At 40.9% G+C, this 23724-nt stretch overlaps 1 protein-coding gene across 10 annotated transcripts in view; it reads right to left on the reverse strand.

Annotated features, from left to right (window-relative positions):
• Positions 1–23724, reverse strand: part of CALD1 (caldesmon 1) — a 198573-nt gene that overhangs the window by 9358 nt on the left and 165491 nt on the right. For 8 of the 10 annotated variants that reach the window (XR_007508781.1, XM_049822541.1, XM_049822538.1 and 5 more), the window contains 8 exons: positions 22877–23023; positions 20266–21301; positions 19531–19614; positions 14406–14554; positions 9360–9615; positions 7530–7670; positions 626–669; positions 455–533 (listed from right to left, as the gene is read on the reverse strand). Coding sequence is in view for 9 of the 10 variants with exons in the window: in XM_049822541.1 (XP_049678498.1) it covers positions 455–533; positions 626–669; positions 7530–7670; positions 9360–9615; positions 14406–14554; positions 19531–19614; positions 20266–21301; positions 22877–23023 (1936 nt within the window). In the remaining variant the exon portion in view is untranslated. The remainder of the gene's footprint in view (positions 1–454; positions 534–625; positions 670–7529; positions 7671–9359; positions 9616–14405; positions 14555–19530; positions 19615–20265; positions 21302–22876; positions 23024–23724) is intronic. The other 2 variants (XM_049822545.1, XM_049822544.1) reach the window with 1 other exon arrangement.

Below are 23724 nucleotides of genomic sequence, written 5' to 3' on the forward strand. Positions count from 1 at the left end.
TCCCTAGCTCACTGAAGTGTCTGTCTTTGCCAAGGAATTTCACTCCGAAGTGGCAGCCAGGAACACAGGCCCAGTTCATTGCTCTGCTAAATAAGCTGCTAAGTCAGCTTTGCTCAGGATGACTATCAGCTCTCTGCTGATAGTACTTTCATCAGCCAAGAAGAAGAGGATGCGACTGTCACTCAAGAGATGCTGACCGAGTCCTTCAAGAGCCACTCCAAGCTTACAAAGCAGAGTACATTGTAGCATGAAAGGGAAGATACCATCTAAGGTTTTGTTTAGATACATATCTAGATGCTGGTTATGGGTGTGCCTCAAGAACAAAGTTCTTGAAGTCGCATAAAAAAAGTTTGTGACCAAAAATCCCTGCAATTCTTGAACAGTAAAACGTAGGCTGATTTAAGTCCCAAAAGCCATTAGTAACTAGAGCAATTGTGACCTGGAATTAACTTACCTCAATTGCACTAGTGTATTGCTCAAGTCTACTGTCAATCTTTGAGACAACTGCTGTCGTGTGGGTGGGTTTCATACCACTGTAAGAAGTAGAAAAAAGAGAGAAAGAAACTATTATTCCCTCCAGTTAAACATTGCTGTTTTGACTGAACCTACTGTTTTATTGCTTTACCTCTTCTGAGCGGATTTGTTCAAAAATTCTGCTCGCTCCTCTATCTAGAAAAGAGACAAACAAGAGCTATAAGTTTAAAGTTAATAAAAAGGCAGTCTGTACAAGGCCAGGTTAAAATCTCATCTTAAATGTCAAAAGATCAATCTGAAAGAGATGCATTCCAACAGAAATCACCACAGACACACACAGAGGTTTTATAGTTAGGAGCCTATTACGCTACATATACATAAAGGTGGATATCTTTTCTGCATTAATGTTTGCATCCTGAATATCTCTTCAATGCCTCATTTGTAAGGCGTATGTAAGGCATATGTAAGAAAATAAACCACCAATACAGAAAGAAGAAAAGGGAAGAAGTTCGTCTTATGAAAGGTGTTGATATTCACAAAATCTATGTCAAATTTCCTCCTATCTCCCACAAAAGAGCAAGTATGTATCTCTTGAGACAGACAGTAAATTTAATAAGGTTTTTCTGAGTTGAGACATCAGACTAGGCCATGTTTGGAGCTCAGCCACATACCCTATCTCATGCATGTTTTTGTAGGACACTGACAATTTAATCTGAGCTCCAAAAGACCAATCAGACTGTCCTCTGCTCATGTTGAAGCAGGATCACTGCTATATCTACCAGCTGTTATTTTATACAAACTGGTATCTTACATTTGATCATTAATTCCCACTCTGTGTGTATGGAAATATTGTAATATTTCCAGGGAAAAAGAATCATGAAGGTCTTGTAAGACTTATGCCAAATCTCTTGATAATTTGAAAACAAAAAGACTGCATCCCTGAATAAAGTTTTAAAATATTTCACGATGCAAGGGGGGGTATATATTTGCATTCTGGGTCAAGAAATATTTTAATCAAACATCCTCAAGTGTCTTCCACATTGCATTGTTCCACTTCTTGTTCCAGGCTCTACAGTTTCACTTAAGAGTAAAATATACACAGGCAGCTCCATGGGATAGAGATGACTATTAATCAAGCCTGGCTGAATTCCTGGGGATTCCCATCTCCGTATGGGTCATCCATTTTCAAGTTACTTTAACAGTGACTGCTGTGGCATTCACGCCTTATTAAAATAAGGCAGTGACAGCCATTCCTTTAAATGGTTCTCCTCGGTGCCCTTAGCATCCAGGCTGTACCGGAATACTAAATCCCACAGCAATCCCATCAAAGGGCACGCATGTTTTATTTCTTAAGCGCATACAAGCAAAAAGTCAGCCAGTTCACTTCAGTGCAGGATTTGCCAAAGCAGCTCACTGGAGGAACTCCAGCTAGCATCAATCCGGCTCAAATGCGCCTCTAAAGCTCAAAAAAACGTACGTACAATTTACAGAGTAATGTACGTTAACGGTTTTAGTGGCCAATACACGATCTAAATACGGTCCCGAGTGGAAAGATGGGCTTTGCTCGGGGAGGTCCCAACTGTTTCAACGCGCTGTTGTCTGTCACACGGTGGCAGCACTCCAGCGGGCAGGAGCCGGAGAGCCGCGCACGGCCCGCGGGGTGCACCGCCTCGTTCCACCCGGGGAAATAAGAAGTCGGCATTGCCCAGACTGCAGGGCGCACCGCCTCGTTCCACCCGGGGAAATAAGAAGTCGGCATTGCCCAGACTGCAGGGCGCACCGCCTCGTTCCACCCGGGGAAATAAGAAGTCGGCATCGCCACAAAACAAGCAAATAAATTATCTGATTAAAAGTGACGACACAGATCTGCGATGGTAACTTAAAACACGTCGCTTCTCCTCGACTATGGTATAGTAGGAAAAGTTTCCCACAACGCTGATTTCTGGGTCATAACCAGCAATGCTTCAAAACGATGAGTTATAGCAACAAGAGCCGCTGGTTTCTCCCCCGCACTGTATGAACGGGCAGTTCCCTCCCCGCATCTGTGAAACCCTGGCTGGCGCAGCAAGGACAAATGATATGGACTATCTCAGAAAACTGGGACTCAAGGCAACCATCTAAGAATTAATTTACAGCCTCTTCTAGTTCAGATGAACTGAGAATCCACTTGAAATCTTACAAAAGGGACAGACCTTAAAAGATACCAACAGTAGACTCTTTATAGTCTACCTACGTTCGGGAAGGAGACATGTTTCTACACTGCAGGAAAGCTTGGCTTCAGTAGGCACTGGCGTAAGAGGGGGATAGGTTGGGGGGAAGAGGGACATGTATTCTTGGGTTTACTACATTATTGTAGTAAAAAGGCACGGGGTCATTCTTTACCCACAGAAACAGCATTTCTCAGAGCACCCACTGTGGTATCAGGAATAAGTCGTGGATTGTTCAGAACAGGAGAGTGAGGAAGCAACCCAGAAAATAAGTTAAACAGGAAAGCAGTTAGGAAGTGACCCTCAGAGCTGAAAACGCTCCTCTTCCCACGGAAGCAGGTGCCTTGTGTGGATGGATATCCCATCTCTCTCTCGTAGTCACTACTGAAAATTAAATTCTATAGGCAACTGCCTTTCTACACAGTGTATTTCCCCTTTCCCTCCAAAAAGAGGATCACTGAACTGTTGGGATATGAGGAGTTAATGTCCAGATATTAGCCACTAATTAATCTGATAATTCTACCAATCACTGTTCTACAAGATAACGCATTTTCTGCACATTTATATGTTCTAGAGCATCTTCCTCAAAAACAGCATGCATGAAACAGAAGCATATGTTGAATACACTTGAAGCAAACAAAGCAAACACACCTGTATACACACGTGTATTTGACATACAGGTCAAATACATTAAGACTGCACAGCAACATCTAAAGACCGTTTATCCACTGCACACCACACAAAAAGTCCATGCAAAGAATTTAAAATGTTTGGCACATACAGTAAACAGTATTACAAAATAGATCTGTAAGAGAAACAGGCAAAGCAAGGTGGTTAGTACAAAATGCAAGATATTTCCTCAAATTGAGACCAGAAAATAAGAATAATCTTTTTGCTGCATTCGTTTTAAGAGGATCTGGTTAAATAGCTTGGGCTATGTTTTGTCAACATGGAATACTTTCCAAAGCCTCTGACGCAGAACACACACATACTCCAAAAAGGCAACATGCTGGCCTCCAGTTAAATTATGACCAGAGAGAAAGAACACAACATCTCAGGCTGCATCTCTCCCACCTAACCTCAGCTGCTTGAAAATTAAGCATTTAGTCAAAATTACTCATTTTGGTTCCCTCTATAGTCAATGAAAAGGCAGAGGAGCTCACCCTAGAAAAGGTAGGATTGCTTGTCCACTGAGGGTGGCGCTCTCTCTATTAACTACCAAAGAAGCTCAGGTTAGGCAACGAAATACTTAGATGGACACCTACACTTCTGCTGGTGAAGTCAGATGAAATGATACCAATGGACATAAATCAAAACCATGTGGATTCTCACACCTTATTAGGACGTTACTCAACAGAGTCGGCACAAACAGGTGGCAAGGAATAACTTAAGCAAGATGTTACACAGAGATATATGTATGCATTTATCCACATTCAATATTATATAGACATGTTTTGTTCACTAATTGTGCAAGAAATGTCTCGCCTATTAAAAATGCAGTTAAATTGTGGATGTCAGTGTACTGTCTTCCGTCTGCACATTCTCCAAGAACAGAATGGAAGAGCAATGATTTAACACACAATTTGAGCCAGTGACTTGGGGGGAAAAAACCCATCAAGATATGTCCAGTAAAACTTGTTTCATACAAAGGTATTAAATGATTCTTCAGAATTGAAAACTGTGTATTAGATATCATGCAACACAAAGTGTTGTGAACTGTTATATATAAAAGCTTTTCTCAAAAAAAAAAAAAAAAAAAAAAAAAAAAAGGGGGGGTCAAGGAGGAAGGGGAATAAGAAATGCACACAGAAAACAGAAATCCCTGCATTAAAATTTTGCCTCATATCCAACAGGTGGAAGAACCTAGTGGAAATCCATTTAGGGTTGTAGTCCCTGGGAGTAAAGTGGCTTCTCCTTATCCTTCCCGAGTGGCTCACATGCTCTTTTGCTTCATTAAGCACAGTTAGGCTTTTTCCTGCTGTCAGCAGCATCCATGCAGAGTGCACCAATTTACTCCAGTTTATCTGCCAGACTAGAGAGCTTCCATCAGCATCAAAGATGGGGGAAAAACAAATGTCACAAAGCCTGTTCTTACCATTCTATCTTCCCTCTGCTGCAAAAGTAGCTCATCTAGGAAGAACTGATTGTGTGGATTCTAACTCTTTCCAGTCACTGCTCCAGCTGTCAGGTATTGAAAGCAATAATGAGATAGGATAAGACAGGTCTTTAAAGAAAGAAAGAAAAAAAAGCCTGAAAGTCCTATCCTCTGGCTTAGCTGTCAGCATTGCTTTGCAGAGAGTGCAGGCTGCCACATCAGCCCATGCCTCCCAGGAGACATTTTCTGCAAAGACAGAAGATATCCTAGGCTCCCAGACTCCTGCCATTGCCTCCTTCCCTCAATGTCTAACTGCTTTGCATTTCTGTAGTGGTGGAGCTCACCCCCAAGAGAAGACTCAGTATTGAAATATTCTGTTGTCTCCTCATTAACCTAGAGAATAATTATACAAGAAGTCAATAATACTCCTTCCCAAAGAACACATGAGGAATGAACTTGTCTAAAAAGGAAAATGAACAAAGATTATGCAGGAAATCTCATTTTTCTACCACAGCCCTACTTTCCTCATCTAAGTCACTCCTAGGAACTTCTTTTTCTCCCCCAAAACTTATCGCATCAGGAAGGACAAGGAAGGAGAAAAAGATGCTGTGCCACCTTGTGATCTAGGAGAAGTCAGAATGTGCACATATATCATACAATATTTTAATTCTGAGCCTCCCTTTTTTCATTATTAATTCCAACCTCCCACCCACAATTGTGCATTTAGGGTTCTCACATGACCCATGACACATCTAACCAGATGATACATTCATCAAGGGAGAAAATATGTGCCAGATGCTTTATAACTGAAAAGATAACTTGGGCAGTGCATAACAGGCAATGGGAAAGCTGTGTCCCAACCAGGTTAGACCAGCCTGAGAAGTCTGTCCAAATGAAAGGTAACAAAATACACTGTCTTCTAAAAACTGCAGTTTGACATCAAATTTGACATCAGGTTATTAAAAAGAGATTAATCTCTCCTCAGCTATTGACCACAGAAGGCCAAGAAACAGTTTAGGGTGTGAAAGTTCAACAGCATTACGTATCTACTCTGGCCACCCACAGACACCAGACTGGAATATGTACAGTATCACCAGAGGAAGAGAAAAAACATGTACAGAGTTGCATATATCAGTTTTTGTAACAAACAACTTCTACCTAACAAGCCATAAAATCCAGCAGCAATTATCATCATTAAAAAATTGGACCTTGGATGCTTAACGACATTTGGAAAATTCCAGCTTTCCTCTAAAAATACACTTAGTAGTGTAGCATCAGTCCAAAAGTTCTCTGAAAGCTATTAACCTCCTGCCAAATCCAGTGTTTTTTCTCACTCTCCCCAAAATTATGATCTATATCTTTCTATTATGTGTTTTCAAGTATAATTTCCTCTCTTCTGAGTCATCTGTGAACTAAAGCTCCAAATGTATGTCATAAAAGACATCTCAATAAACAGAAAGAAGAAAAGGAAGCCCTCCCAGGAGGGCTGGGAAGAAGCTGTACATTTATAGTGTCTGTTACTGACATGGTCTTCTGCAACCAAAATGGCAAGACCAGGTTTATCTAACAGGAGCAAGTCATGAAGCTTGGCAATCTTTGTTTACAGCTGTAGGTATTCTGTCCTTGTATTTCAGGTTCAGATGTGTCCGAGAAGTCAAAGGCAAGTCCAGTCAAAAGCATTTGGACACTGTATTTGCTAGAACTGGACCCAAAACAGTATAGGGCTGAAGCTCCAGATCGGTTCAAAGTGTAGCGTGACCAGAAATGTAATTTTGACCAAATGCAGTTTGTCACTTAACAAATACAGTTCTTAATCTCATGAAGATCCACTTCATGGTTCAATGAGCTCCTACCTGATAACCTCCTGTGTGGTTCTTTTCTCTCCTAGTGCCCACTAAGGGGCCTTTTTGGACAAACATTTTGGATTCTTAAGTGACTAATGACATAAAATGAGAAAAAGAGAAGATAGCTGAAAACAATTAATAGATCTGTAGTTTGAGCTTGAGATGAGAAAGCAACTGAACTGAATACCAAAACAAAGCTCCCAATAATTATTTTTTTTTTTTTTTTTTGGGGGGGGGGGGGTTCTTCCTCCATGCTGAAGGGCCATTTAATTGATTTATCTGACTTGCAATATAATATGGGCCACAGAAGACCACTTAGAAATTCCTGCAGCAACAGAAGGGTTTTTTTTCCCTGTTACGTAAGAAAATGAAATCCAGCCTAGTACTTCTAGATGTTATTTTTAGGGGGATTAGACATAAACTAGAACTCCCATATGGAGCAGTTTCAAGTAATGATGATTAGGCTAAATATGATTAAAGACAAAGTAATCTGACAAGGAAGAAAGTAATTGTGGATGTAGAAGGAGAGAGAGAATATTTGTGATCTTTATCTACTCCAGTTCACAAAGCACTCCTATAATAAATTAACATTGAAAATCAACACAGTAATACAGCTCTAAATTTCCAAAATAATTTTTTCTTGAAGAAGAAGATCCCTTTTGGACATTTTCCATGAACAAGAATAGGTAACTCCCAGTCTAGACTCTATTTTTAGAAAGGTTCTCTGATTTTCAATCATCCCAATGAATGAAGTCTTTCAGCTAAAGGTTTCAGGCTAAGGTCTGCTTCAGACCATTGTCCCAGGTCTGATGTCAAGTATTTCCACACAGCTTTGGTGTTTGGCTGTTCGTTTGGACTGCAAGTCCCATTACTTTTTATGTACTATATAGATGTTAGTGTGTAGGTTACCTTGAGAGATGAACCTTTAGGACTGAAACATTTAAATGGCTTCTTGTCTTCAGATACACCGTCTTCTGGCATCTTTTGACGTTTCTCAGCAGCTTCAGCCCTTCTCCTTTCAATTTCTTCCTTCATCCTCCTCTTTTCCTCCTTAAAAAATATGAATGGTCACTTATTCTTTCAGAAACTACATCATCATTACAGGGCTTTGCAATCCTTCAAACATTTACCAAATTTTCTAAGAACAGATTTTTATGCCAATCAAAAAAGTTCGGTGACCTATCTGAAAACTAGCAATGTATTGCTGCTTATCCATCACAGTGCTAAGGAAGTAGGGAAGACAGCTAGTCTGTGCTGCTTTAGTTTCTCCTCACAGTGAGGTCACCAGATTTATTGCCATATAGTGCCACTTAAAGCACATTTATAAAAATATGCAAATTCAGTTTCTCCGTATCCTCATGTATCATCTTTGTACTGTTCTTCTGTCCATCTACTCTGTCGTTTGTTGTTCCAATGTTAATACTTCATGAGGAAAAATCAATAGGTGCCCCAAAAAAGCAAATATTACGTGCTTACAGTTCTCCCTCCAAAGAGGTAACATGAGTTTTTACTTCGTAAGCTACAAGTCAAACCAGGAGCCCTCAAAGCACAACCATTGTGAGCACTGGTTAGCAGGGTCTGTCCAGCAAGGAACTGTGCAATCTCAGCACCTATTAAGTTCTACTGTAAAGAGCTTAGTATATTAAAGCAATTGGCCAAAACACTGCCAAACACTATTATTATTCATCTACCATTTGTTTTCCAAACAACTAAGATTCCTAAATGATGCACCAGAGATTTTGAAATCCTATTTATAGAGTCCCTTGGCAGAGGCAGTACAAGCAAACAGATGTGCTTGGGTACTCACTATTTAAATAGACAGGAATATCTTCCTAATGAGCTCCTAACATCTTCCTAATGAAAATATTTAAATAGACAAGAATATCTTCCTAATGAGATCCACCATAAGTATATATAGCATTAACATTCCAGCTCATCTGCAGCAGACGAATTTTGACATGCGCTTTGCAATTCAATTTGTGCAATGTCAAAAAGACATCACAAATAAATTAAGAACTGTGTGGCTGTAACACCACCCCCAACATTTTGCATCTCCAAGAAGATAAGAAATGAGCAACTATCGCAGATTAAATCCTGACTCGTGAAGACATATATTAGAGCCCTGTCTTTCCTGAGGCTAGAATTGTAACATTTCTTTCTACCCTGGATGACTGCACATTTTACCTCGGGTCCTCACTAGAGCATCTATGTGATGTAGTCACTGGATAACAAATATAGCATACTTGCAGTTAAATCTGAAGGTTAGAAAATGGGGTGATTTTAATGCTGGGTAGCATATTTGAAATGAAGGTCTGTTGTGACAGACCATCTCCTGACAGATGCTAAGAAACAGTGACACCCAGAACAGCACACAACTCGGAGGGCCCAGATAAAGGGTACAATTTGAAGCAAAGTCACAGCAGCAATTCCCCATAAAGCAACACCGGATCCAAGAAGGAGAAGCACACTTTGGCCTGTATGCTTGTGTTTGGTCTTATCTTCCTTGTTACACGCTCCTTCCTCATCTATGAGCCAGTCTCCCATGGCCTCATTGTGTCCTTCTGTCAAATACAGACCCATCGACCTCCAGCCCCACCAACTTCTTTGCCTAAAAGTGTCTGTGCAGACACTGCTGTAAAGAGTTATCAGCTAACGCAAGGCCAGTGGAAGTAGAGTGGTAACAACATGAGAATAAAAACAGATCCAAAAACAGTCCAATACTTCATCTTTTGTGCTTACCTCCTCTCTGGCTTTTCTCTCAGCCTCCTCCTGCTTCTTCTTCTGCTCCTCTTCCTCCAGGATCTTCCGGCGCTCCTCCCGCCTTTTCTTCAGTTCGTCCAGCTCTGCCGCCGCCTCCTGCTGCTTCTCCTTCAGCTTCTCAAACTCCTCGTTCTCACCTCGGCGGCGGCGCTGGTCTTCTAGCCGCTTTCCAGCCTCGACCTGAGACCCCAGCTTTGCTTCCTCGGCATTTGCGGTCCCTTTCAAATTGGAGCGGCTGGGAAAGAAATGAAAGGGAAGGTGATGCACCATGGGTTTTCCCTTCCTGGCCAGAGCCACCCACTGCCATGTGCTCACCAGCAATGCGAGAGCCCGGCACTCAAAAACATTGCCTTATAAGACCTTTTGCTCCTTGTAAACTATGACAGGCCTAAAACATTTTCATCAGGAGTTAGTAGGCTGGGATACTACAAGGAGCACCTTTCCCATCCACTGCCAGCGAGGAAGGAGTCTCTTGTGCTTGTGTGCACAGGAGCTGCACCACCCCGCCTGAGAACTCAGGCCACCTCCATTTTTAAAAGAATTCAGTAACTGAGCTGGAAATATTCAGCATCTCATAACTTCAGCAAGGAGTATCATATCTCATCAGCATCTCTATGGTATACAGTAAATTGTTACAGTTTCACACCTCTGCTCTGCAGTTTGTCTACAGAGGAAACAGTTCCAAAAACATATTATACTTCATACAGAAAACAAAGCAATGGAAAGCCATAACTATCTCCTCTCTGTTGATTTTCAATGAGATAAATTTACATATAAAAAACTCATAGCAAAAATATTATGCCATGTTCTATGTAATAAAAGATGCAGTAATCCTTTGTTTTCAAAGGCAAGTATTTTTTATAAACCCTTTACAAACTGACAAGCATCTTTGGGGACAGAACATATTGCTTTACTTGGGGAAAACAGGAGGTAAGAGAGGAGAAAGCATCTTACAGCTTCAACAGTGTTTTAAAAACCTAAAAAGGTTCCTATCTCATCTATAGCATGTATCACTTTAACTGTCCCAGCCTATATGAACAGAAAGGTTCATCAGATCTTTTGCTGACATTTTCCAGGGAAAGTACGACTTTTTATTACGGAACTGGAAATTATTTATTAATGGCAACTTTCCACAGAAGAAAACCAGAAGTTTTCCAAATAGCTGTAATAGATGAGACAGAAAGAAAGAATACAAAAAAAAACCCCACATAGAGTTTGCATAGGTGAAGTGCATACTTTCAACAGAATCAGATAGCATCACCTAGTTAAACAATTACCACACCAGTGTTTAGACAAATGTCTGCTCCCTGAGTGCATTTAATATTACCGCTGACAAGGAGATAGATACGTAAGAGGTACCAGTGTGCTATTCACAAAAGACAGACAGAAAAGGAATGTACTTATGATTTTTTTTTTTTTTTTTAAAAAGCCTTTCTGCTCTGTTCTGTTGGCATTTAAAAAAGCTGGATATTAATGATTTCATTAATGCAGAGTGTTGCAGAGTACCACAAGACAGTACAAATCAAGCATTCCAACAATAACAATAACTGTTAGAGATGATCAGATTAGAGATGACAACATGAAGAACAAATATCATATAAATTTGCAATCTGGTAGATCACACCAAATCCTGCAAAGGTGCTCTGAAGAGCCTCATCTAGATGGAGTTAACCATATAAAACAGGCTGTAGGACCAGACCTGAGTTATCTGTGGTTTCAATATCACAACAGAATCTACTAACACAGAGTTCTCTGCCCCCACAGGACCTTACCAAACTGGATGAAATTTGGTTCTAGCATGGCATGCGTGATTTAAGAATTGTATCACTAAAAACTTATGGCAAAATAGTATAACCAAACTGATACTATTATGTGAATTCAGCTGCTGTACCTCATCTGTGCAAGTTCAACACTAAAGCAGTGGACTTGGCACTCATTTTGCAATGTGTTTACTTGGTTTTAGAAAGTCTTTTCTATGCAAGAGTGTAACATAACAAAGCAAAACTAAAGAAAAAAAAGAAGTCCCAGAGATCTGTGAATGTATGTACCCGCAGTACTTTTTCATACCTGATTTTCTAAGCTAGAGCTACAAGTATATAATACATATTTCCCTAACACCACCTTATCACAGTCCTTTTCTGCTCCAGGCCCTATTCCTGAATGTCGTTTTGCAGCGGAATCACTTAAACCATGAAAGTAGAACCACAAGATCACCCTCCATCATAAGCATCAAGTTAATTTAAGTAGTCACAAATAAGGGCTTGCATCAGGTAGTGATGTGTAATTAAAGAAAGGAACTCATGCTTTTTAAATGAAAAATACATACACAATTAACTAAAGCATTGTGAGAAAACATTGAAAACTTTATTTGAAATTTCATTTAGCCCATTCAAGGAGAAAGTGAAGAACAATACCTGGTGTTGTTAGGTGTGAGGTATGATTTTGGGTGTCCAGCCTGAAATACCTCTGATTCGGTTTGCAGAGGTACTGAGAACCCAAAATGTTCCACAAGCCTCCATAAGGCACTAAGTATTTCTAAGGATCCAGTGCATCTATCCTGCACAGGCCATGAGAAATCCCTGGCTATTTTAAAGCTTTCCTGCTTCATTGCAAGGTTGTAGCCTCTATAGCAACCATCCCAGGAACGTCACTATTTTTTTTTTTTTTTCCTCTTGGTCTCTGAAATCTCTGTCACTAGCCCACCCAGACCTGCAAGCTTCAGGCCCAAAGAAGATGCAAGAGGTCACTTCTTACAGATATAATGATATCCCTGGCAAGGGCAAATACTCAGCCCTCAGAATTAAGAGAACTAAGAACATAACTTTGGCCAAGATTCTCTTAATAAACAGTCACTCTGTTTTATACCAGCACAGAATAAAGGTTAGTCCTCAGTGACTTCAGTGCAGGTAGCCTCAATGAAATTAACAGCTACTCTCAGCTTTCAACCAATAAAAGTCAAAGGTAGAATCTAGCCTTAACATTTTTGTTTAGAGACCTCAGGTGACTATTTTGTCCTCCTTACAAAGAAGGACATTTAAAGCTTCTAGCTTATTTTATTCTCATGCAGCTTACAGGACTTCCACTACTGATTCTGCATAATCCAAAATAGCAGACAATAAACTGGCAGTAATTCTCCTTACTTTCCTCCACCTCCCAAACTCCTCTGTTTTCAACAGATTCTGGGAATCTCTGTTCCCTACTGTTGACGTTGTGAAACTAGTATTGAGATGCTGGGTGGAGAAAGAGTTTCGTAAGCACCTCTTTGGTGCTAAGAAATGAAGTTGGTTGCCAGCTTTCAGACAAGGAGGAAAAGGAAAGAAGTGGTTTGTGGAAGCCAAAAATGTCAGAACAATGTGAAAAAACATGTTACATCATATTTAGGACTTCTGCAGTCCTGCATGAGAATAGGGAGGAAGGCAGGCAGGAGGGGAGATGGGAAGGGGAAGCCATAAAATGGGGTTTTATTCTGTATTTCTCTTACTGACGTAGACAAAGACGACATAGATAAGATTTTTCTTTAGCCTCCAATACCCTATTTTATTCTTAATCCTCACCACTGAGAGTTAGCCAAGTTACGTGCTTCCTAACTAGTATCTGATATGTTCATGTAAAAACAAGAAGAATGATAGTTCCAAACAAAGCCCAACAATGTGGGGGCAGTTCATTAGAAAATAAGCCAAGAGCCTTAATTCATACCTAACAACCCAAAGAACGCTATAGCCTCTGCTGATGTTGCCAACCCAAGTCTTCTACTCCACTGATAAAAGGCTAATAAACAGGCTTCTTCCCACATTTGGGAAACAGCAGAAGAAAAACAGAAGAATTAAAAAAGGAGTGGAAACTCAAATCTACACGTTGCCACTAAGGCCTGTCTCCCACAGGAAGTAAGCAAATGAAAACACAACAAGAATATTTTTAGAAAACCATTCTCATGTTATTGATGATGTGACCCAAGTCATGAAGTAGAACAGTTCTGAGCAAGGCCAATTTCCTGCTATTCCATCTCCATCTCTGCCTGTCTTTTGGCCTTAGGCCAGGGTGTCTCCGGGGACTTTTAAACTGCACTTTATTTTGAGAAAGTTTGTTTTTCCCGGAAGAATCATGAGGGGAATGCTGAGATACAACAGCAAATCCCATCTGCCATGCACAGATTTCTCAAAGTGCCTGGAGAGCTTAACCTTTTCTTTGCCTGTGTCAATGTAAGAGAAGAAGAGATGTGGAGAAGGAAAAAAATTTAGTTTTCTAACCTATTCATTCCTGTTTTTCTGCTAAAAGGAAGAACTTCCACTCTGCTTCATGTATCCCCTCCTTTTAGCAGGCACAATCCTTTTTTAATAAACTTTTCACTAGAAATTTGTTGCCTTCATTGAATTTCCCAATATAGCCATAAGGCCAATATTTCCTTGAAAAGAAAAAGAAAAATCAAACTGTGATACAGCTTATAAAAAGACAAAAAATAGAACATTTTGCCTAGGAGAGGTTTTCACTTAACTGAAAAATCATTTTTATAGAGAAGCCATTCATTTCAAGGTTTGCCTTGAAATCAAGAGAGATGCTCTTTCAAGAGTTACCAGCTGGATTGTGCTCCATACTGATATGCAGAGTCTGATTAAAAGCAGGTGAGTAATTGGAAGTAGGTTACTTCAAGTAAAGGTTGAGATCTGACTTAAAAACTTAGAGAAGACAAGATCTGGGCTGCTGTCGTTATTGGCCTCTGTGCAGATATTAGAAATAAATGTTGTTCAAGGAAGGACAGAGCAGAGCAAAAATAAGCTACTTGTCTCTACTGAGAGAGCAAGGCTATTTACATCTGCTTTCTGTACTTCATTTTGTTACTGCAACAATGTGGGGGCAGTTCGTTAGAAAATAGGCCAAGAGCCTTAATTCATACCTACAACCCAATGAATGCTAGAGCCTCTGCTGACCTTGCCAACCCACGTTGTCTTCTCAGCTGCTACAAGGCTATTAAGCAGAGACCCAGAGATGGCATAACGTAAGCAAGCCCAGTGCTTACTTGAAACTTACCCAAAAGCATTCTCAGTAGATTTAAGTTTGGGGGCAATGAGTTCACGTTCTCCATTCTGTGCCTTTTGTTCAGAAACTCCTTTCTTACGATCCCAGATACTTTTAATTTCTTCTTTGGGTGCTTTTCCTTTATCCTTGTCATCTTTTACCTGCTCAGGAGATACCATAAATCATAGCACAGAAACAAACAAACAAAAAAAGAAGTCACAATGAGGCATTCTAAATAACAGCTGAGGAACACAGATTTCTTGGTATTATTAACTAAGCAACCGCCTTCAAAATGTTTATGTGCTTTATGGCAGAAGTAGTCTGCAAAGCTCTAAACTCTGACCAACCAACAATCTGCTGTCCTGATCTGAATTCAGGATGAAAACATCTTGAATAAAATTATCAGTTTTCTGTGATAGTTTGTTGTGGCCATGGGACGATAGTACACCATTGCTTCATTCTGCAACTGCACCCCAGTGAGGTACCCCAACCCTCCTCTCTCCCACTGCAGCATCATTCACCTCTTGCCTATCAAGATTCTGGGTTGCAAACTCTTTGGAACTAGGCTTGTTGATACATTCTTCCTACAATGGTTAGGGCACTGACGCAATAAAAATAACACATAACCTTCACCAATTGTCAAGTTTGCTTGACAAAGTTCATGCTCTTTCCAGTATCATAGCAGATGAATACTTCAATATTGCAAGAACAATGGCTAAACCACAAAATTATCTTTATATCAGAGTAAAATTTACTCTGACAAAAAGCACAGTCCTACCAGGGGCTAGTCATGGATAGTGTTATCAGACATAAATATGCAATCCTATGAAGAAGCAAATGTTCTTTCCAAAAACACTAGAGCAAAAATTCCCTCTATCCTTACAAAGCTTTGTCCTATAATTCTTGATAGAAATCAAGTATATTTAGTGCATAGATTTCACTCTCCAGTATTACTTCAGAGTTTTGAGCTTTATCAATGCCACAGATGGCCTGATCCCTGCATGCTGAGTCATGGCTAGGTACTGATAAGAGGAGAAGGATATGGGTTGATTCAAGTTATTTATCCTCAGGTAGAATTATTCCCACTCAGTTAGACTACCAGCCTAAATAAACTTTCAACAACAGCAGATGAAACATTTACCTCCAAAATAATTTTTCTTTTTTTTTTTTTCTGGCAAGCAAGAAATACCTTCTGTGAAAAATTCATATGAAGACATTTAGAAAAAAAAAATACTTTTGTCCCTTGAAGTCTGTTGCCATCCCATTTGCTAACCAGAAAGAAAAAGAAGTCCCGTAACAGTCCTGTCTGCAACACAACTGCTTTTATGGCATTCCAAGCTGCATCTTGAAATAAAAAACTAATACAGCCAACCACCCCTAAATCAAAACAAATTTCTATACTTCCTTATCAAAGAACAACTTCTGGAGATGTAGTATCTCTACCAATAAAGGGTGAGTTCAGAGTCTTCAAAGTCAAGATCCTCCTAAGGCATTGAATTAAGCTGCTGAGTGAAGTCCCGAAGTCAGCCTCTGACTTTACCTGAGGCCAGTTTGCTTGCTCCCAGAAACTGATACGATGGACAACGCCAAGGTGGCACACGCTACAAGTGAGTACTGGGTGGTTAAACTACTCGAGCGAATTTGCCAGTGGCGAGGGATGTTGGACACAACCCACAGAGGCATTTGCTCTGCCCCGAGGGCAGGCAGCGACAGTGCAGACTTTCCCTATCCTCTCCTGCTGACAGGCTTTAGCCACGACCTGGCAGAAGTGCCCTGGTGGACAAGGGGGGAGTTCAGTTTCCATGACCATACATTCTTTGGCCATGATGCTGTAACTGCTAGGAAAAAAACCCCCCATTATTACAAGCAGCCTCAAGGAATGGTTTTCTGTTTTCTAGGAGCTGGGCTGAGACAACCAGGCCCATTCACTGAGCCTAGTGAATGCCATCAGACAGTAACATCTTTTGGGTGCTCCCAAATCTGGGCAAGATTGTAGCTAGTGATCATGTTCACAGCAAAAATCTCTGCTGCCTGTTAGCAATCTCCTAACCCTTCCGTCCCAGTCAGAGTGATACCGAAACCAGCAATGTTGATTGTTGCAAGATTTCACATGCCAGGATGTCTGTGTTGGGATTTTGAGAGCATAGGATTTCCTTTGCTGAGATTTTCATCAAGACCTTTCTAAGTCTCATTAAAAAGCCAATACTTCCAGCTGTCTGATGTACTGAAGTCCACTGGGGAGGGTCATATCTCTTAGATCTTAATTGAAATCACTGAGAAAACTAATATTAAAACAATATAGTTTAAAAATTAATAGGTTAGGAAATAGCATTTCAGAAGCCAGTAGGATTTATGGTAATGTGTCTGCATTTGAGAAAACGATTAATACAGCTTGGCCTCTTTATTCAAAAAGATGATAAAACAAGATATTACAGAAACATTTCACAGCTTTTGGGCCCAATCCTTCTCCTACTAATTTTAATGCCAAAACAGAGATTGATTAGCACAGAGGCAGAAACCATTATGTCCCATTCCAAAGGCAGGCAACAGAAAAAGTACTTTGGCTTGTCTCAGTGCTTCCCTATATTACAGGCTAATTCAGCTTCTGATGAATTCAGTAAAAAGGACTACACTGACTCCAGGTGGATTATACAGATGTTATTACCTGAACGGAAAACAATTCACATGCTCTCGCAAATCTTGACCATCAAGTCAAGACAGAACACACTCAAAAACATGCTTAGCTGATTTCCAGCTTTATTTATTTATATTTTGATCTTTCTTTACACTGCTTCTTTCCTGTTAGGGTGTTATGCCAATATTTGAGAGTCAAGATTTCTAAACTCAGAATTGAACACCTTCAGACCACAGTGAATCAGTTACTGAGGTTGGGGCCATTTGGCAAATTTGATTCCTTATTTGGGCTCAATTACTTGGTGACTTAAAAGCTGTGGGCATCTGGGTCTAGGACTTCCATTTAGAGCCAACTACCATACCCAAATACCATGAGAAAAGCAACTGTTGCGGCATGTCTAGCCAAACTGGAAGCAGGAAATACCAGGAGTCTCACATCATGAGAAAGCTTGTTCTTATGAACTTTCCAGGCCACTTTTGAGAACCAAATATTGTGGTGCAGTTCAGAAAAGAAGACAGATTTTGCTTGCTAATTTGATCAAAACCTGAACTTTGAGGGCCAGATTTTGGTCACATTAAGAAAGAACACGTGCTTTTGTTGCGCAAATGCAAAAGCAAAATCGGATTATGTAAATACACTGTATTCCTTCAGGATCTTGTTCGTGATATACATGCCATCCTCTTAGCTGCATATATGGTTCAGAAATAGGCCTCATTGAATTTGTATGTCCTTGAAGGGAGGGGGAAGGAGTGGAGATGGAAGCCTGATCTTGACTTGGTTTGGAGTCTGAGATTGCCAATTTTTCTTCCCAAGCCAAGAAGCAGCAACTGAGATTTTCAAAGCTGAGCAAAACATTTGAAATTTTCAGCTTGATACACATGCAAAAGATTTACCTTTCAGTGGACGGGTATTCAGCATCACGCTAAAAGTTGGAGTCTCTTAAATTGTCTCAGCTTGAGCATTCAAAAATGGAAGCACTAAAATTGCAAGTCAGTTTTAAAAGTCTTACCAATTTCGTGGAATATTCTAGCCCTCTGGCTATGGTTTAGAAGCATGATGAGAGCTCCAGTAAGAGTTGACTGAGCTCCACGTAAACACAAGCAGGATGACTGTCTCTCAAGTCCCCCCCCCCCCCAAATCAACATTTGTGGTCAGTTACAGCCTCCTTTTTACATTTACTTGTAATATCCAAAGACTGTGCAACAATGAATATTACAAGCCAATCCTGTCTTACATAGAACTTTTAATATAATCCATCATTTTTTGCGAAGCTGTTTCCCCTGCTTTCACAATGGGGTTAGAGTGATTGTTTAGTTTTTCTAGTGCATTATTCTGAAGCATCTCCATTAGGTCTCATTTAACTCTTATCCTTTCTAGAGTAACTTATTCTAGTACTGCCATTCTCTCTCCCTGTTCATTAGGAACCTTTCTTTCAACCATCTTCATCACTTCATTTGCCTTTTCAATCTCATGTGTACCTTACTCAAAATGTGATACCTTGGATGATCAAGCTAGGCAACTGGACATAAAACCTTGTGACATGATTTGCCTTCATCACTCTCTGAGGATGAGTTAAGCATGTTCCAAATTAATCCAACAACTAAGGACCCTGGACCAGACCCTCTACAACTCTCAATGCTCCCAAGCAGCTAGACAGGCAGCAAGCTGCCTGTTACTAGATTTCTGTGCTGTGGTGCCCTTTAAGCCACATGGACCTGGCTGAACCCAAATAGATCCAAACCTCCAAGTCCCTGACCTGTCTCAATGTCTGATTAGAATCAGGGGGGATTTTGATACTTTCTGCATTGAACCAAAAGCACAGTTGCTACACAACATTGAACATGGCTCCCTGGGTCCAGCTGTAACCTGAAGAGTAAATGGTCCCCATATCTTAATTACTTACCATACAGTAAAACACCATGGCACCAGCTCCTGTGTTTACAGTGGAAATGCAATGCAGTAAATTTTGTAGATTTTCTCTTTAAAACAAAAGAAGAATCTTGGGTATGCACAGTTTATATCATGGGGCATTGCAGCTGGGGGGGAATAATTAGTTAAGGCAGTCAGGTGGCAAAAGGGCCTAGATTATTATTATTATTATTATTATTGTAAGAGTAGGTCTCAGTCATAGGGAAAAAGTTCACAGTAAAGTGGGAGGAAACCAGGGAAGGATGATTAGTTGATCCAGTCCTGAAAAATTCATCCCCAGGGTGCAAACCATCCTTGCATTATTGACTGAACTGAGTTTCCTGAAATATTTGTTCTAAGACAAACAGGACTTGGTTCTAAAGCCCCCAAAGAACAAAATACTTAAGCATTTACTTCATTTTAAGCACATAAGTAGCTTCATCCCTATTTATTTCTGCAGGATTACCCACGTTCTTGAAGTGAAGCACATGCTTAAGTACTTTGCTGAACAAGCAACTTTCAGTTATAGGCCCCTTATTTATTTTCTTATCTCGAGTTTCCCTACAACATCTAAATCAATGGTTTACAAGTTACCTGATCTTTTTTGGAGGTAGGTCGGAGATTCTCATCTGGCAACTTTTCCTTTTTAGCTTCCACTTTAACCTCTTTTTCTTCCCCCTTTGTTTTTGGGGTTTTAATTTAATTTTTTTTTTAATATGAAAACAAACATCTGTTTGTACTTTTGTTTCTCCATGCTGTGTTCACGTACCAATCCTGTGTGCAGCCACATCTCCATCATACGCTGCTGTGCCCACATCTCCATGTGCAGTTGTGCTCCCTCCACCCTCTCCAAATGCTCCCATTCCCCCATGTGGGCCTTTCTCCCTTGTATGGCATCATGCTCACATGTCCCAGCAGAGAGCCCTCTCTTGTGATTGCATTTAACACACACATTCCTCACAGTTTACCAGGTGCTTATTATATTTTGCGCCAAGATGAGTCTTCCTCCACCTCATGTGTTACTGCGTTAAGCCAGTTTATAGCAGCTGAGAAAAAAAGGCAGCATAAAAACATGCAGATGTCTGAACATGCAAGGTATTCTTTGAACGATGGAGTGAGGTCAGGCATGTTGTGCACTGCACTATTGGTAAGCAGAAGTAAGGAGCTTTATTTTTTAAAAGAGAGAGCGAGAGAGAGCACGAGTATTAGTCATTTCAATGCAGGAATAGATCTGTGAGGAAATTCCAATTCAATCTTTTTTTTTTTTTCTTGCATTACATTTCTCACAAACCACAGGTGTCTTTCTTTGGTGCAAAATGTTTACTGTACCTGTTTTCTTAGGAAAGCTGCTTGAGGTTTTTCCTCTTGTACTTTCTTCTCTTTTACCTGTTTATCTTCTATTTTCTTTTCTTCCATCTTTTGTTTTTCCTTTAATTTCTCTGCTTCTAGCTTAGCCTTTTCTTCAGCTACCCTCTTTTCCTCTTCTGCCTTAGCCCTTGCTCTTTCCTCAGCTGCCCTCTTCTCCTCTTCTGCTCTAGCCCTCGCTCTTTCCTCAGCTGCCCTCTTCTCCTCTTCTACCTTAGCCCTTTCTATTTCCTCAGCTGCCCTCTTCTCCTCCTCTGCTTTCTGTTTTTCCTCAGCTGCCCTCTTTTCCTCCTCTGCTTTCTGTTTTTCCTCAGCTGCCCTCTTTTCCTCCTCTGCTTTCTGTTTTTCCTCAGCTGCCTTCTTTTCTTCCTCTGCTTTTAACTTGTCCCTTTCTTCTGCCTCAAGTTTCTCCCTTTCTTCCTCAGCCTTTTCCTCATCCCTAAGCTTCTCTTTATCTACAGCATCAGTTATACTCTGCTCCCCTTCTGGCACAGCATTTGTATCATTCTCTGCTTTGTGTTCCTCTGCATTTATAGCTAGATTTTTTGTTTCTACTACCTCTTCTTTATCTGTGGATTTTCCTGCTGTCACATCTACCTGATTTTCCTCTATGGGGACTTCCTTTGGTTTCTCCTCCTGTACCTCCTCCTTGTCTTTTTCTTCTTTTTTTTCCTCTTCTTCTCCATCTTGCCTCCAGTTGTTCCTTTGGTATGATTTGGTAACCGTTTCCGTTTCCTCAATCTCATAGCGTCCTCGGCGTGTTTCAGCCTTTTCCTCTTTCCCTGTGGTCTCGTTTTCTTCCACATTGTTTACTTCTCTCCTGCTGGGCAGTGACAAGCTCCCATCTGTGATCGTTGGGTCAAATTCCTTTTGACGTTCCAGGGCTTCTTGTAGACGTTTTTGGCGTCTCTCCTCCCGTCTTGCCAGTCTCTCCAACAATGCAGCTTCATCATCTGTTCCCCCTGTGGTTGTCGTACGCTTGGTTTCCTCTTCTGCCACACTACATAAAAGTGACAATTTTGCATTAAAAAACTCTGTAACAATGCATGCACTTAACTGTTTCTAGAAAAAAAGCTTGCTGTAACGTCATTCCATGGTTTGAAAACACAACACGTTGCATACTTCAAAATTTAGCAAAATGGTTCTGGGGATTAATTTTGGCATTTCTACATGTATAGGAATGCAGTGTTTCACAATGTCAGAGCCTGGAAAGGTTCCCTTCCAGGCCAGCTCCAACAGCCGCTGAAGTCCCCAGGAGTCTTACTGACCTCAGTAGGCACTGGAACAGTCCCTGACACTTGGAGCAGCTGAAATATGAACAGCCCTGAAAATTCACCCTCCCGCTCTGCACCCTGCAGCAGAATACTTGGAAAACCTTAGCTTGCTTTAAGGCCTCCTTCAGCTTGGCCTGAGGCATACATGGCTTCCCACCAGGCAAAATTTTTGAAGATGGTACACAAGCATGGAACTTTGATTTCAGCTAACTTCTCTAGAACAAGAAGCTACTCCTGTTCAGCAACAACATCCACAGATACAGTCCATAATAGGATAGCCTGGCAATGAAGGGTGCTGTGAGGTTGTGATTGTGCAGAGACAATAATCTGTTAGAAAACAGAGTGAGCACAGCACCTAATTTAAGACCTGCTATTCAACACCTGTAGGCATCAGGACTGGATCTCACTCTCAGTCCCTGGAGGGTTTTTGACTCCTTCAAAATTCAGCTCTTTAATTCTCCTATGTGCAGGTTTCTTCCCTCTTTCTAGCTTTTTTTTCCTCTACTGTAGAAAAATATTATAATCCACAGTCAGAAATGCTGTTGTTTTCCTATCTATATGCATTCTCCTTGTCTTTAATAGAATGCTACTGGTGCTCAGTATCTATTAGCTTGGTATCACAATGTTTATTTCTGGTCTCTTCTATCAATTGTGTTATGGCTAATGGAAATCTGGATATATTATTTGTGATTATGTGAAACTGAATAAATGATGGACAGACTGGAAGGCCAGCTCTGCCCACTCAGCTTGTGACAAGTAGCACCTCACTCCATAAGCTTTTCTGCTCTTTATAGTTGTATGACCCTGACAATGTCAGATGAGGGCTGAGGTCTAGTGCTCACATCCAGGCACCTTGCATGCGTGTTTCAGCTGCAACTTGAGGCCTGGGTGCCCACAAATTCCATGTGCCTTGGCCCCATGACACCGTGGCCCCTGTAAGCAGGACAAAATATGTGGAAGTTTGTGAGGCCAGATGCAGTCATGCCTGAGGGAATTGGACAGCAGGATGCATCAGAGGTATTTCCCTCCATAAGCCCCAGCTGAGTTACCCCATAGACAGCCCTGAGGCCACCCTGGGAATGGGTCGTGAGCACAGCCTCAAGCCCAACTTCAGTAATGCTCCCACCCCACTGTGTAGACACAGCCAGTGGCACTCCTCACAGTGTTAGGTCCTCTTCAGAGCAAGGATGGCCAAACCTGGTGCTTAAAATTTAAGTAGTAAACCAGACCTTTTCAAGATACTTCTCTACTCTGAACAAAAATAACTGTTGGCTTGTCAGTAAACAACATCAGATATTTACCTGTTTTGGGCATTAACTTCTGATTTTTCCGTTACTTCTCCTGATAGATCTCCTTCTTCCTTTTGCCGCAGTCTCTCCTGTCGAGCCCGTCGGCGACGTTCTCTGGCAGCTTCTTCTTCATCGTCATCATTTCTCTGGTAGGACAGCCTGCAACAGAGCATTGGGGATAGGGAAACAAAGGGGCTATAGCATATAGGACACTGTGACTGAAAAATTACAAAAAACAGTTGACCAGAGCACAATAAGCATGGCTGCAGTGGCTGCTCCATATGCTGTTTAGAAAATATGCTGTGAAGTTGAGATGCATAGTTTCAAAGCTTGGTTTTGTTTTCTTTTTTGGAAACAAACTTGACAAGAGTCATAATGGAGACAGCAGCCACACCACCTGTCAGTTTGCTCCTAGAAAACACCAAGCGCATAAAAGCCCAAGCTCTGTGGCTGAGCAAACATCCTACTAGACTGCACCACGATCCTGCCAGAATGCACACAGCAGCATTTGAGCAGACTATCCCTCAAGCCCACGTAACTGAAATTGGACTTAGCCAAGCAGGTTTTCTTTAGCCTCCCCTAAATACCACATGCTGAAAATGGTGACAGTATGCTAAAGTCGAAAGACTAGAAAGCAGGGAGACACAAGTACGACACCAGCTCTCAGTGGTCAGTTCTGAGTGCCAAACATCTGACACCTACAAAATTTTTGTAAGCCCGGAGCCCTGCCAGGCCAAATCATACAAGATCACTGCTGTGATGAAAGCCTACAGCTGAGAACCCATTGTGTTCATCTAACCCAACAGATGATTACATTTAGTTTCATCCTACTTGAAAAGGAAAGCAAGACATTACAATCC

Source organism: Accipiter gentilis, chromosome 18, assembly GCF_929443795.1.
Source record: "Accipiter gentilis chromosome 18, bAccGen1.1, whole genome shotgun sequence".
NCBI lineage: Eukaryota > Metazoa > Chordata > Aves > Accipitriformes > Accipitridae > Astur > Astur gentilis.